The sequence below is a fragment of the Panicum hallii genome, chromosome 3, assembly GCF_002211085.1.
Source record: "Panicum hallii strain FIL2 chromosome 3, PHallii_v3.1, whole genome shotgun sequence".
Classification (NCBI taxonomy): Eukaryota; Viridiplantae; Streptophyta; class Magnoliopsida; order Poales; family Poaceae; genus Panicum; species Panicum hallii.
Genome location: NC_038044.1, coordinates 51292110 through 51307584, shown reverse-complemented (window position 1 = coordinate 51307584; position 15475 = coordinate 51292110). Strand labels below are relative to the sequence as shown.

Below are 15475 nucleotides of genomic sequence, written 5' to 3'. Positions count from 1 at the left end.
GCGCCGTGAGAGAGACTGGGAGGTGAGCTAACTCGAGAAGATGCATCAATGGAGCCAGGCTTCGTGGAAACACTCGGTCTTCACAATTCCAGCAAACCTGGCTAAAGTCCCCTTCTTGTACTGGTGGAACCTAGCTAAAGCGCTTAAACAGGCAACCAAACATCCGTTGGTCGGCTCTAGGAAACCCGGCTAGGAGTTAGCCAGGCAACCAAACAGACCCTGTGATGACACCGACTAATCCAGTGTTGATCTTTGTGGACATCGTATGGATCAGTGATTCCAGAGATACCAGCCTTCCTAGAATGTGACACCAACTGATTTAGCGTAAAGCTTTGGTGAACCACTGAAGCTTTGGTGAACCACTGATTAATTGCTATAGAATTTTTAAGTCTTTCTTTTTACTATCATTTGGATGGCTTGTAATTCATCCTCGGAACTACAAACAGTGCATCTTAACGAACACATTACTCCCGGTGACTACATTATCATTCAATCATCAAAATCATAGACTATAATCTAGAATCATTTTCCTAACAGTACCCTGCTGATTTTTTATTAAAAAAAAAGAATCCTTTTACCTGTCAGTAAAATTCATCATAGCTAAATCGCTCGTAACCACTTCACAAGATTAATTTGGCATATAAGAGTTTGGAGGCAGACACAAGTTTATTAGAAAGCAACACTGATCCATTTCTATTTACAGGATAGGTGAGCTTGGAATCTTAACAACTACGGGACGCATGGCAAGCGCACATAAATTATTTTCAATGCCCACAAATTACAGGCGCCATACTCTGCACCGACTCGCGCAGCCAGCTGCAGCTGAGACAAGATTACTATATTACCACACTCAGATGCACTTATTTTCTTGCGCTGTCTGTTACACTACACTGCAGGACGACCCCGTCTGAGATCTTCACTGCCGGTGGCCCTCTGGGAGGGCAACCACCCTATAGAACGGCACCGCTCTTTGCGGTAGAGACCCGTCCTCTTCATCGTCATCAAACTCCAGAATATAACTGCCAAAAGAAAGGAAATGGTCACAAAATAGTTTCAGGCAAAGATGATATTACTGTTGATTGTCTAATATTAATCAAAAGGGTACAATAGGAAGTTGAGTTGCAAACCTCTACAGGACCACACACATTAAATTTCTTTCTTTTTAGGTATTACTGTTTGTGTTATACTGTCAGAGAAGCTCTGTGAATATTAACGATAGTATGCAGGACAGAAGAGACGAAACACATATACACAATAAAATGTTAAGAAAAAAACTGCACAATCAGTATAGGTTTCTTGTAAATATTGTTTAGGTTATTGCAAAACTGCGATTATGTACTCAGAATGTTATTTGCAACTATCAGGAATTCATATTGTCTGCTATATCAATTTGTTCTGTTAAGCCCCTCACCATAAACATTATCTAAATAGCACAATCCAATAAATACATGTGCCATGAGTATTGATTTAAGCAATGAGACTTGGCAACTAAAATTTAATAAAGCAACTGTATTACTAGCTCGATTCTTTTATCACTTGTCCTTTTAAACATGACATGGTCTCCGATATTAGTCTTTCACAATTATTTCCCTAAGCATTCGTAAAAAGTTATTTAAAATAGTCATCAGAAAATTATTTATCATGGCAACTGTACTAACACCATTTCCATGTAAATTTTAGAATTTCAAGTATATTAATGGTAAAAGTTTCTAAAGTTTGACAGCATGCATCTCTAACCATGTTTGACAATGAAGGGAGTAACTAGACCTGATGCTATTCTTAGGAGAAATTATTTATAAGAAAAATAAACTGGAAAAGGAGTACAGGTTTTTTTATGACCCTAATGGGAAAATTTCAGCAATATTTAATCGTCCAGTGATACACCGCAGTAAAAAACAGCTACCCCTACTCCATATAGAGTTATTTGAATCAAACGCCATGACCACAATGTAAATTCTTGGAGCAGACTGCAGTTTTTCCAAAGGTATAAGCTTTAACCAAACAGATGTAGAACTATATAAAACTGAACCAAAACCAAACAGGTAAACACTGAATTAGGATAAAAGCTCCAGTGATACTCCACAGTAAAAAATAGCTACCCCTACTCCATATAGAGTTATTTGAATCAAACGCCATGACCACAATGTAAATTCTTGGAGCAGACCGCAGTTTTTCCAAAAAGGTATAAGCTTTAACCAAACTGATGTAGAACTATATAAAACTGAACCAAAAACAAACAGGTAAACACTGAATTAGGATATGAGGTTTTGAGTGCAAAGATAACTTACTCATCAGACTTCCTCTGGATTTTTTGCAGCCCGGTTTCACATCAACATAATGACAGAAAGACAAGAGCATTAATGACTAAGCAATCTAACAAAATGCGAATCAAGAATGGTAATATCACTTTTTGTGGTGGTTGTGAAAGAACCACAGATGGATTCAACTTAATTAACAAATGCCCAGCAATTACTTGTGCAATAACCATGTTGATGGAACATAACTGTACAACGCATATAAACAGATCAGTTTATATATGGCAACACGTAATAGCAGCTGTGTTTCATGAACAATTTTTTGCTCAATAGTTGTTTCCATAACCCTAAGCTTGATAATTAATTTAATTTATTTAGTGAGTAAAATAATATTCTTTTTAACAGTAATGTCAGACTATGTTACTTTTGTGCATTTCTAATCTAGAAAAAAAGGTTCCTGCATTTTCAGACTAGTATTTGTGACTAGAAAAAAAGGTTCCTTACAGCTCATCTGACTTTCATTTTTCTACTTCCAACTCCCTAATATGCTTATTTTAAATGATTTTAGCAATAAAGAGCATAACAGCTTCCAAGGATTGAAACGTTTAGCTTTCACAAAAAGCTCGATAATCTCAATGGTAGCATTGATGTTCTAGACTAAGTTAACATGACAGTAATAATATATAAATGCATCAGATTTCAAAATTCAAGTACACAAACGGAAAAGTTGCATAATTATTATGACTTAGATTATCCATAATATTTATGTGCATTTTAGATGTTACCTTCCGATGAGAAGCTACAGTAGCTCTGTATAAAGCTGTTGTGCCAGGATAAACTGCTAAGACTTGTCGACCCTGCCCAAAATCTGGAGCACTGGAAGGATCCCCCTTCTTTGGAAATGGAATAATGCAAGACATAGGTAACTTGTACTTTCTGAAATGCATCAGAAAAGGGCACCATAGGTTTGAGTCAAACCTTAAGAATAATGTCAATAAACACCCAAAGTTTGCTTAATTTTAAAACACTGACTTGATTTACATTGAACTTCATAAACATAGAAAAAGGCATCAACAATATTTTAGTCAAACCTTCACCCACAATTTACTTATTCCAAAATAACAGTTGTTTAGAAAATACAACAAAAAATATACATATGTGTGTTCCTATAAAAGGTGTCCGAAATCTAAAACTGTATCCTTTAAAAGTCAATGTTGTGGTTCTGTGACAGGTACAATAAAGCTATGAGGAGAAAACTGTAGCGCAGAAGCTTTTACCTCCAGATTTGGTAAAATGTCATTGGTTCTACCTCCAGATTTGATATAAACCATATGACAAAATAGTTTAATACTTCAATGTCATTGAAATCAATGTCTACTTCTGGTTCCATTTATACAAAATAGTTGCTTTTGTTAACAAGGTGTTATTCGGCCAGCCCTTTAGGCCTTGGGTGCAGGCCGCACAGGCATGTTGCCGTGCGCCGCACCCTAGGGAACAGATAGGTGATGTCCTATTAGGCAAGGATCTCCTGATTGGTTCTGTTTCTATAAACCCTAGGAGAACCTTGCCTATATATGAATACGTGCTCCGCGCTCCCTTAATCAATCTATTATTCCCAAGCTATATTGCTTTCAGCCTTCATCGACATAAAGAAATGAGAAATTTGATATAGTAGGTGATCTTGAAGGTTAGTTCGCCAAGCTTCTAATGGTGGACCGGTTAGAGCATTGAACTCCAGGAGTCATTGAAACTCCCATCTTGACCCGGGTTCGAAGCACGGAACCTTCTTAGAACAATCCTAGGGGAGTCACCCCCTGTGGTCAAGGGTTTCCTTTTTTTTTTTGATAACTCAGAGTTCAAGGAATTGATCAATAATAACTCAAAGTTAAAGGTTGATCATTCCAGAGATAGTTTTATTAATTTCCATATACTACAAGAAACTGCAACAAGGAAAGATAGTTAGGAACTTAAACCTCTCGTACTTTTGGGTGCTCTCTTCGTCATCACCTGGCTCCTCATCAAGCACTTCATACCTGCAGATTCATTAAGAGTGAATGAGTGATACTTTCTAGCATGATACGGGGTGGTGGTCACATATAACGCAAAGGCACACTAATAACATAATGTCACATGTGTCCAGCAGAAGAACTCGCATGCGATTTGCACTTTTTCAAAAATATGATATAAAATATCTTATCAAACTTCAGCATGCCAAGCCAATAATATATTATCACAACTTCATCTCTAGATGAATTTTTATTTATCAAATGTGACCTCATCTCTAGATGATAAAATGCAATGCTCGGTTTTCCCTTTTTTTCTTATTTATGTCAATTCTCGGTGCTGCATTCAGTACTTGACATGTCATCCCCAAAGCTCTCTTGGTGGGAAAGCAGGCGACACCCCCACCTGGCGCTACATAGCCAAGGTATTGTTCATGCGTGTGGACAGTACTGGCTGGGCTTGGCCCATGGCCATCTGGGCTACAACACATTACAACTCCAATTTCAAGTCAACAGTCAAGGCAATAAATTGTTATTAACGCTACCCCCATTCAACAGGTTATTTTTCCCTCCAGACTAAACTTTTTATATCACAAACAAGTTCTTGCGATACAAATGGAATGATGTAAAACAGATACATACTCTTTTGTTTCCTTATCAAAATGTATGACCTTCACCACAAACCACTCATCTTTTTCATCATCTGACTTTACCCTAGCTGCAACCTGCAATGACAGAGCATGAATGTTACAACTGAATAATTAAACGAACATACATAAATCATGCATGTACACCAATAGAGGGAAAGAGCTAAGGCTATATACTAGCAAGGGCATTGCTGGAGCACAAAAACTCAGTTACCAAACTCAGTCATCGTTCTCTAAGTATGGTATTTATAACTAGTTTTAACTTTTACAACTAACGTATAGTCTAATTGATTGTATAAATGTCAATTCAATTATAAGGAGACTTTACGACAGAATAATATCTATAACAAACTTAGTATATCTGGACCTTGATGCACCCAACTAAGTTTGGTTTAATATTTAACAGGTTTACAATTTATAACTATACAAGTGAAGAATTGGGCAGTTTCTTAGTTTCTTTAGAATCACCCTATTCTATTACCACTCTGCAAAAGTTTGCACTGGCATGTTTTCCGACATAAACCACAAAAAGAATTCATAAGGACTGAAAATTACCCACAACTAGAAGGAATTAATGTCGAGTTCAATACATATATACAACAAGAAAGCCTTTTAGTTCCATGCAAGTTGGGCTAGGCTAAGTTGAATACTTATATAATGCAGTATTTTTCTTGAAGTACACTAATGGCTTAGTTTCCTGCAACACAGATTCACTGTTCGCCAAGTTAATTTAAGTTAACACCTTAAACAAAAAATATAAGTTTTTTGTTTGAATAATTGAAGTTAATACAACAAAACTTCTTTGATTGAAACATGAATTTTGATTCATTAAAGATCTGATCGCATAGATGGATTGCATTGTGCAAATTTACATGATCAAACTATTACTTGCTTATAAGCAGAAACTTATCAAGAGCAGTTTTACCATATTGTTTTTAGTTTTTTATAAGAAAGACCGGGCTTAGCAAACAGAGTTACTAAAATATAGTCCAAGTCTAAGAATCATGCGGTTTGGGTAAGCCATAAAAATCTGCTTTAAATTACCAATGAAGATCCCAGTAAAGGCCAGTGATTAAGAAACCATTTCTAGAAAGGGAAAACATAATTAAGAGCATGGAATTAAAAAAATGACCCCATCCAGGTATCAGGAATAAGATCGGTTACTTTTTCTCCTTGTATTTCAAAGCTAACAAAATAAATAAGAAACGGAATTTGAAAGATACCAAAAAACACAAAGAGCATTCACAGAGCAAAATTTTAAGATTATATAACAAAAAATGCAAGAGTTAAATAAGAACTATAAACAAGTTATATCAGAAATAAAGGAAAACTTTTGCAGTTCATTAAAAAGAAAATAAATCAAGCTTCTACATGTAAGCCAATTGGAAGGATTGAGATCTCCCATTTTCAAGCCAACCACAAATCATATACTACCATCCTAATATATTAGTTTTGTGTACTAGTGCAGTCCAAAATTCTGCCATTCTAACGATATCCAAATTCAAACACCCGAACGGCATGGTTGAGGAAGCCAAGCTCCCATTATGGATGTTTTGAGGGAAACAAGCTTCTCACGGTGGACGGGTTAGAGCGTGGAACTCTGGGTCGTTGAAACTCCCATCCCGACCTGGGTTTGAAGAACAGCACCTTAGAAAAAAGCCCGGATGAGTAGTCTCCCCTTGTGATCAATTATTTTTTAATGTTTTGAAGGAGGACAGCTGCAAAATTGGTACCTTTAACATAGTGCACAAAGTCCTACAGTATTAGTTCAGAATACAGGAAAGTTCCTATCTTTTCTTACATGGAAGGGAGAAGCTCTGACATTAATGCAGCATGCACCGATGAATACATGAAATACAAAGACTAACTGATGTTTCTAAATACAGCTGAAGTTGAAACCTGCTCTCCTTTCAGGTTTGCAGCTTGGTCAAGTTGGTTCCTCATAGACGCAGCAGAAAATCGTGCCGTATCTGTATCAGACTTGATCCTCTTCTTTTTCTGTTCACCAACTTCTGCAATGTAGAAAGCAATTATGGTACTGCGTTCACCATGATCCTAGGCCCTAGCTTGCAAAATCTTACTTCTAATACTCACCTATCTTTTTCCTTTGTGCAGTTGAAGCTCCAGATTGCAATAGACCATCTAATAATCCAATCAAAGCAGTTGAGGCACTGCAAGAAGGCAGCATTGTGAAATCTTTCCACTGTTGCATTTCTCATTCTTCAAATAATTAAAATTTGCATGCAACAATAGCAAAAATGAAAGCAGGAAGAGAGTGATAGTCCAATTTGTGGAGCTATATGAGTTTCCCAGATATTGCAAGCAAATATTAGAATTATTGAGTTGAAATAGGTACTGTGGTCAAACCTTAGCAGTAATGATAGAGATAAGATAACCGGGACATAGGTAACACCATTCTATTTGGGATGCCCATGCTTTTAAGCATGAAGAAACAAGCTAAGAAGGAGCAAAGGAAAAAACTGAGATTCAAAGATAAGATGGCCAACTAAAATCAAGTAACAGTGGTAGAGAGAGTGATAAAAGCGGCATTTCATACTACACAGAACTTAGTTTTCCAAGAGCATTAATGATCCAAGGTTAAACCACCCATCTACCTTTCATCCTAATTAGTAACTTGCCCCCATTGCACACACTCTCCTCAACAATCCACTAAGTTAATAGCTAAAAATGTAGTTGCAAAACATAACTGATGATCTAGTACTATTCCAAAGATAGAATTATTCTCAATAAAAGGGCATGAGGCAATTTACTGTGAACGGATGAATATCTATTTCTAAAATAATTATTCTCAATAAAAGGGCATGAGGCAATTTACTGTGAAGGGATGAATATCTATTTCTAAAATATTTTTTAATAAAGGAAACAGATTCAACTGTGAATCCCAAATGCTCATGCCTCAATCCAAAATAATGGTATTTTAACATGAAAACCCTCCGCAATGATTTTTTGGGAAGAAAAAATAGTTTGGGAAACAAATAAATACTTCCTGATTTGACATAATGTTAGTCCATCCAGATAACAAGAGGCTAGCACATCATAATTTTACCTGACTTCACTCTCAGACAGCTCCTTTGCACGTGCATATAAACCACGGAGCTTAAGCAAAATGGCATCAACTGATTTATCAACCATCTCTGGAGCTATAAAACAAAGCAGAGTTGAGTAATGTTAATGTTTGTCCTTACAAAGGGTATATAACACTTGATAGCAACACTAATGAGTAGCCACATCAACTAGTAACAAAAAGGAATAAGCTAAGAAAACAGAAACTACTCCGTTTCATTCTGTCAGATGTAAGTAACTTTGCTATAGTTTTGATAACCAGCTGAAAGCTTAAAATGGGATTACACTAGTTCAGCTGCAAAGTTGAAAAAGATTTATGTCGACAACCAGTTTGAAATAATGTTATATAACTTTGGCCCGACAATACCAGCTTGGACTGGAAGTGTATGTATTTGGATCAGTATGGTTTAACAGACTTCTATCATGGTCTGGAGGCCAACAGAGATAATAGACCTCACAGGGCACTGCGCAGAAAAAGCTTCAACCAAATGCAAGATTTTTTCAAAGCTTATCTGATGACACACAAGAACTATGGTGTTCCAATTTATTTCATATGTAAATTTCATTTCTCTGTCTCAACTCTGAGCTACCAACCAACATAACGGTGCTCCCAACCAAAAGGTTTGCATCACAACTGTTAATTGAACCAGAGTAAAAGATTATTTTAACCATGGTTGTGATTGGTAGGGTGAATAACACCCTGGACAGGCTTGTATAGTGCACCTTATTTATGTTTGGTTCCCTGCCCAACCCACCTAGCCTGGCCCTAGCTATGCAAAAAGAGACCACAAGGGTGGCCAGCCGGAAATGCAAAAGGGATTTGTTTCCGCACTATGCAGCCTGGCTTAGGGAGGGCCCACCATGTGCTGCCCAGAAACTCACCTCGCGTTACTGCTCTAGCTCAGTCACCACGAGCTCGAGTCCATGGTGAATCGCCGTTTCTTTCATCCAACCGCATGACCGCATCGCAGGCGGCGCCCGTAGAGTCCGAGCGCATCGTTGTTGCTGCCCGCCGAGGCCTATGCTAGTTGTTGACCTCCGCTACAACGACATCCCGCTCCTCGGTTCCACAGTGACGACTAGCAACCTCTTTCTCACACATACACCAATGCACATGGTCTCCACCAGCATTGACGCGCACATGACGGAGCGTTGCCGGCGTAGGCTAAGGAGGAGATGGTCGATTTGGGGTTGCAGGAGCTTGATTTTTGTGCAGGACGAGATAAAGAGTTTGATTTGCACGAGAAAGCTAGATTTAGTTTGCAAACGAGCGGCAGCATGATGCCCAACATCCACCGGCACCTGTCCAAAGCTATTCGTTTCGGTGATTTCAGGAGCAATTTATCCGATTGAGTCTCATCTGTTTTTTGGAGTAATGCCTCGGTGATTTCTGGAGTAAATAACGTTTGAGAAGAAACACACAGAAGGGCAGCTCGCCATGTTCCATGGACGCGTGCTTGACTGTCACGGATACTGCCGAGAGCCTCGCCATCAGCAAGCTGCAATGGAATAGGTTCACGTGTGTTCAAGAAACACACGGAAGGGCAGCTCGCCATGTTCCATGAACACGTGCTTGAGTGTCGCAGATACTCCGAGAGCCTCACGATCAGCAAGCTGCAATGGAGTAGGTTCATGGACGCGTGTTCAATCTCCTTGCTGCCAGGGACATGTCCTCAATATCAGGAGTAACAACAAAATCAACAAAGTTCCACCTCAATCTCAGAGAGCGTGTGCTTCGCGACTCAACTTCAATTTTCTTCCAATCTTTCCTCTCGTGGTATTTATATTCTTGAATCGCTCTATTTCTTCCTGGTGAAGGGGGCGCTGGCACTTGTACTCACCGTAGCATGGAAGAGGTGATGCCACCCAAACAAATCAGGCAACCAAACCTACACAAAGTTGGCCAATCTAAACTGTGTCCAACCAAACAAACAAAAGCCTCTTGCATTGTGTAAAGCTCGCTTGGGCTAGTCATGGTTTATTCCTACCTCCGTTAGCCGAACACGGCTGGGAGACCACGTATCATGTGTCCGATACGTATCAGACACTGATACGGCGTCGATATAGCTTCGAGACGTGTCTGTAGCATATCGAGAAAAAAATAAACAATCAACCATTCGATATGTGGGCCGGACACGTATCTGGACGCTCTTTTGGATAATGATATGTGGGCCCACTGAGCAGCCGTCAGCCTCCTATCTATCCACCCCCCATGGACTAGCATGCACACAGCCGCAGCCGCCTGGTGCCTGCTCGCCTGCACAAGTGCCGCTGCTCGCCGAGGACGAGCCGCTGGCATGAGGGAGTGCCTACGGCCGTCTCAGCATGCACAAGCGTTGCCCGTCCACAACGAGCCCCTGGAAAGGATGGGCGCGGACACCCGGCACGCAGCAGCACGAGCGTTGCCGCCCGCCAGCGGCCGTTCGTCTGCCCACGACGAACCTCCTCCAGCACTCTCCAGAAATCTCCCATGAGTTTCCCGTTCTCGATCTAGCTTAGATTGATTTCTTCCTTCCCATTTCTTTGCCTCTTTGATTTCATCCTTCCCTTCTGATCCAGAGACTTGTTCTTGATTTCTTGAGGGGTAGATGGCAGCATCGAGCAGGTTAGTGCCAGCACTAGCGCAAGTGGTAGCATAGGACCTGAGGCCACGACCGACATCAAGGCTCTACTGTTTCCAGTTATTTGCCTCAATTTTATTATGTATTGTCATTTATTTATTTAAAAAAATGCTGAAACGTATTGCCGTATCAAGGTTTTTTTAAGAAGATGACGTATCCGCGCATCCATATCAGCTCCGATACTGATACGCGTATCCGTGTCCGTGTAACATAGATTCCTACCCACTATAGCTAGGAAGCACAACCAATCACCACCTATGAGATTAATGTTTCACGCCAACATCGTAGTCTGACAATCATAAAAGTAGAAATCTTGAATTCAACAAACTCAAGCAAATTCCAGCATTTCATCGAGATTCCGCAAAAATAAAAATACCCAACAACCTCTAGTAAAGATAATGATCTTCATGTGTGAACCCCACAAAGCTCCGGCAACCTTTTGGTGGGTAAAAAAAGGTAATTCATAAAACGAGTATCTTAACAGACCTACAATAATACAGAAACCAAATAGGTGGCTTCCTATTCTGCTCCAATTTACTTCGGATTCTAATCATCTGGCAAAATAGAATGTAAATAAGGATAGGTTAAGCGTAGGGTTCAGATCTCCCTGTGCATGTTGTTGATCTTGGTGATGACAACCTCATACTCTTTCCACAGCTGATCCAGATCGTTGAGCTCCTTTAGCAGAACCCCCAGCTCCCCTCCCCCTGCCGGTGGCATCTCCTATTCTCCGTTGACTATGAATTAACCAGAACTCAATTGGAAAGCTGGGACAGATCCACTGGACACAGCTTTGGGAACTCTAAGGTAGATGGACAGTTGGTTTTCTGGGTGGTTGTTTTCAGATGCACACATTAAAGAGGAGCTTGATGTGAATAAATGAATAGTATCCTTCTAGATGGTAGGATCAAGTGTGGCCAGGTCTCCATCGTTGGTTATAGGGGCAACATGTCAATTTGTAGATGACCTGTTATGCTTTGCAGGACCAATATGAGTTTTACAGCTACCAGTATAATCTTTCTTGGATACAACAGAATCAGTGAGTTCATGCACTATTTTATATTTCATTTACAACAAAGTTATTAAAAGTTTTATTTTTTTTGACAATAGGCCAAGGTATTATATGAAATTAGAAGCTTTCTCGAAACAATAGATCAGTATTTGGTAGATAGAAACCTTTAACAGTTGCACCTGTAATAAAAAAGGTAAAGATCAAACTCTAGCAGCTCTTGCCTCACCACACCACACAAGTCTATAGACTTCAATCACAACCTATCCTAAGATGTAACGTAAATCAGAGGCCATCATTAAAGTTATGCGCAGGCTTGACTCCTTGCATCAACAAACAGCTGTAAACATGCAACTTCGTTCTTTTCTTAAATGGATACCTGTTTCTTCAGAAAAAGTCCAAAGCATTTATTTCACAACAATTTAGTCAAAGAACTGAATATCAGGAGGGCATACGGTTCATTTAAAGATAACAGTTTACAACCAGCATAAGTATTTGAAATATATAAATACTAATGCCTGGTTTGGAGGAAAGTAAAAGGAAACAAGATAACATATACAAAACCAGGCAGGTTTGAAAATATGATCTCACATTTTATATTCTCACTCAGCTGAAGCCTACACCCGCTTCATACAGCAGGAACATATCACTCAGTGTGTGTTTGGCTCATTGCCTGGCTGGTGGTCAACTACATTTACTGTAGTGTTTTCTATGATGAGGCCCCACCCCCCGAAACCCACACAAAAAACGAAAAAAGTATTTCTTTACCAGTAATCCTTTTGGATTTCTTAGAAACTGACAACCAAGGATTATTAACTCTTGACTTTATCTGTCTTCCTTGCACAATAAAGATAGTTGCCTGATTTAATTAACATAGAATGGAATGTTCTAATGATTCCTCCCAAAAATATTCCTACCACCCTCCATGGCTTATTAATTTGGTTCCATGGCGCGTGTGGATAGAGACTAACGTGTCCTTAATTTCCTCATAGGAACCATTTGCCTTTATGTTTGGACACATGGCTCACACCTTTGAATCTTGATCCCAATGAAGCTGAACACATGGCATTTCAATCAGCAAAAGGACAAAAATAAGAACTGGTTGCCTGACACCGAAAGCCAAAAGGACCTATTTCCATCTTTCTCGAGTGAGGACAACCACCCTTAAGGCCATGCACAAACCTCCGATTTCAGTCAACAAGACATCCAGAAGCTAAGCGCATCCCAGCACTCACAGATGCATACACTCCGAGCGAAAAAGAAAATATTCCATAACTCGCTGTTCCAGTGGACACTCCAGCAGAAGTGAACGTCCTCAACCGCCGCAAACTGACAATAAAGCAAGCAAACGCATTCGCTCACATCTAATTAGCCTACGAATCCAAGCAGCCGATCAATCGATCGACGAGAACGTCAGCGCTGAGAGGTGGAACAGGAAGCGATAATGGGGGGGGCGGTGGGGTAGCAGCAGCGAGAGAGAGAAGGTAGCTTACATGCGAGGACCTTCTTGTGAATCTTGTTGATCTCGGTCACCACTTCGTCCTGGTCCTTCTTCAGCTGGTCCAGCTCCTTGGCCTTCTCGAGCAGGCTGGCGATGTCCGCCCCGCCGCCGCCCGCGCCGGCGCCCCCGGCCGACGACGACATCTCCGGCCTCGCCTGCGCCCAACCCCTCTAAGGATCCGACCCGGGAGCCGGGGAGGGGGGGGATCGAGCCGAGCGGGCGCACAGCTCGGGGGGTTCTCTGGTACGGTGGACGCGGGCAGCTGCGGTCTGCGGCAGAGAGGCAGGAGAGAGGAGAGAAGAATCGGGGGAGGGGCGGTGCCGTTTCTGCAGGGGGGTGGTTAATGCGGGTGCGCGAAGCGGAAGCGGAAGCCCATTGTTGCCGGTTTCGGCAGCCACACAGCTGGAGATGGCAGCGTTTCCGCCGTCTAGGCAATTCGTCGTGCCCAGTGCTAGGCAGAATTAAAGATGGCAACGCGTAAAAAATATCCGCGTGCCCATGGATAGCAAATTTAACGGACGCGAATACGGGTTTGCATTTATACTTGCGGGCGCGGGCGTGGGCGCGGGCGCGGGTACAATCTTAAACCCGATGGATATCTGCTAACGGGTTTGAAAAAATAATATCCGCATCCGCAAACCCACCAAACCGGATTTAGCGGCTGACATGTGGGTCCTAAACCGACTTCATTTAGGGTTTATGTTAATGAATGATGTATCATATATTCATGAGACTAGTTCATTTATATGCTCAGATTTATTTGTTTCCTTAAATAAATGGTATTTATTTGCTGTTGAAATGTAATGTGTGTTTGATTTTCTAAAGCTTGCGGGTACACGGATGTGCCCGCGGGTATACGGATATCTGCGGATAGCGGTTACGGGCGTCATTTTGTGCTCGTGGCGGGTTGCGGGCGCGGGTGCGGGCACGGATTTACAAAGTTAGTATCTGCGCAGATTTTACCCGTTGCCATCGGATCGGTGCTTCAGCATCAAACCTTGGTGTGAACGGGCAATTTGTGTTATTTTTGGTAGGTTTTCGGGGAAGTTGCTTCAACGATGAAATTAATTAAATCTTAAAATTAGGATAAGTGGAGAGGTTGCTTAAGTTGACTTTTAAATTCTACAATTCAAATAAATTACTAAAAAGTCTTAAAAGTTTAAGAATTTTTTATGATTGATATTAGGAGCCTGATTGGTTGGGTGCCAATTTTTACCAAACCAAAATCATAGTAAGGCAATATATTAACTTACCAAAATTAAGGCATGCTAAAGTGTTGGTAAGAAATTTAGGTATTCATTTGGTTCAGTGCAACCAATGCTCTCTTCTTTTGTAAGATTTAAGAAGTTTTCAGAAACTTACCATGATTTTGGTTAAAATTGACCTATTACGAACCAATTGATAGCCAAATTTTATTGACATGCTTTGATTTTAGCATGGCAAAAATTGATAGCAAACCAAGCAGGCTCTACATCCTACCACAATTGGTCACTGTGAATGTAAACACTAGGTTAGCAGGCGACACCCAGCGAGCAAGCGAAAGCTCCCTTGTTCCCATGGAATTACGAGACAGGACGTGATAAGAGCAACCACGTCAGTGTTCATTTATTATGCACTCACGAGTCAGCCCAAGTGACGCATGCACTTCCTCTTCTCGATGCAATCCAATATGGCACAAATCCGCCACATACATTAAGATCTCATCACCGCCCCCTTTCTTCTTTAGAGCATTGCCTTCTCTAAACAAAACGCATCTAAATGATCATATTAGGTCGATTTGACAACCTTCAGCAGCACGATGGACTCTGATTCAAGCTGGACTCGCAACGTACCTTGAATCTACTGCTACAGCGATTGTTCTCAAACAGGCCTGGACTTTTGCACAAAAAGCATCATGTATTTTTCCAATTTAAGAAAAATCTGCTCGCCCCCCCCCCCACCCCCCTGTCCTGGCGACTTAGGGGTGATTTTTGCGCCCTCCGCGCCTTCCACCCCCGAGGCCGCCTTTGGTGGCCGGCAGCGGTGACGGTGGCTGAGCCGAAGCCGAAGCCGGTCCAGCTCGCCCCCTCCCTCTCTCCCCTTTCTCTTCCTGCTCAGCTCTAAACCTAGGTCGTCTTCGCTCTTCCCTAGCTCCGTTCTTGACCGCCGCGCGGGCGCGGCTATGAGCTTGGCCGCCAGGGGCGCCCGCTCCCGCCAGCCGGGTGCGCCGCTTACTGGTTGTGGCCTGGGTGGTGCTCGTGGGTGCGCCGCCTCCTGGTGCTCTCGGTCGCCCGCTCCCTCCTGGGCGCGGGGTGCGCGTCTGCTGCCGGTGCCTTTGCATGCTGGGTGATGGTCGTGCTACGGCTGGTCCCCTGT

General features: G+C 41.4%; 1 protein-coding gene across 4 annotated transcripts; it reads right to left on the bottom strand.

Annotated features, from left to right (window-relative positions):
- Positions 1-647: 647 nt before the first annotated feature.
- LOC112884823 (SAGA-associated factor 29 homolog A-like) lies at positions 648-13481 on the bottom strand. 4 transcript variants are annotated; one of them, XM_025950415.1, is made up of 9 exons: positions 13113-13481; positions 7973-8066; positions 7000-7076; positions 6805-6914; positions 4901-4983; positions 4229-4288; positions 3041-3191; positions 2289-2302; positions 648-1019 (listed from the first exon to the last, which is right to left on the bottom strand). In XM_025950415.1, the coding sequence occupies exons 1-9, from the start codon at positions 13261-13263 to the stop codon at positions 917-919; spliced, it is 843 nt and encodes a 280-aa protein (XP_025806200.1). In that variant the 5' UTR covers positions 13264-13481; the 3' UTR covers positions 648-916. The 4 variants fall into 4 exon arrangements, with proteins under 4 accessions (XP_025806200.1, XP_025806202.1, XP_025806199.1 ...); XM_025950417.1 differs by having other exon boundaries at positions 4238-4288; positions 13113-13479; XM_025950414.1 differs by having other exon boundaries at positions 6805-6917; positions 13113-13477.
- Between the last annotated feature and the right edge of the window lie 1994 nt (positions 13482-15475).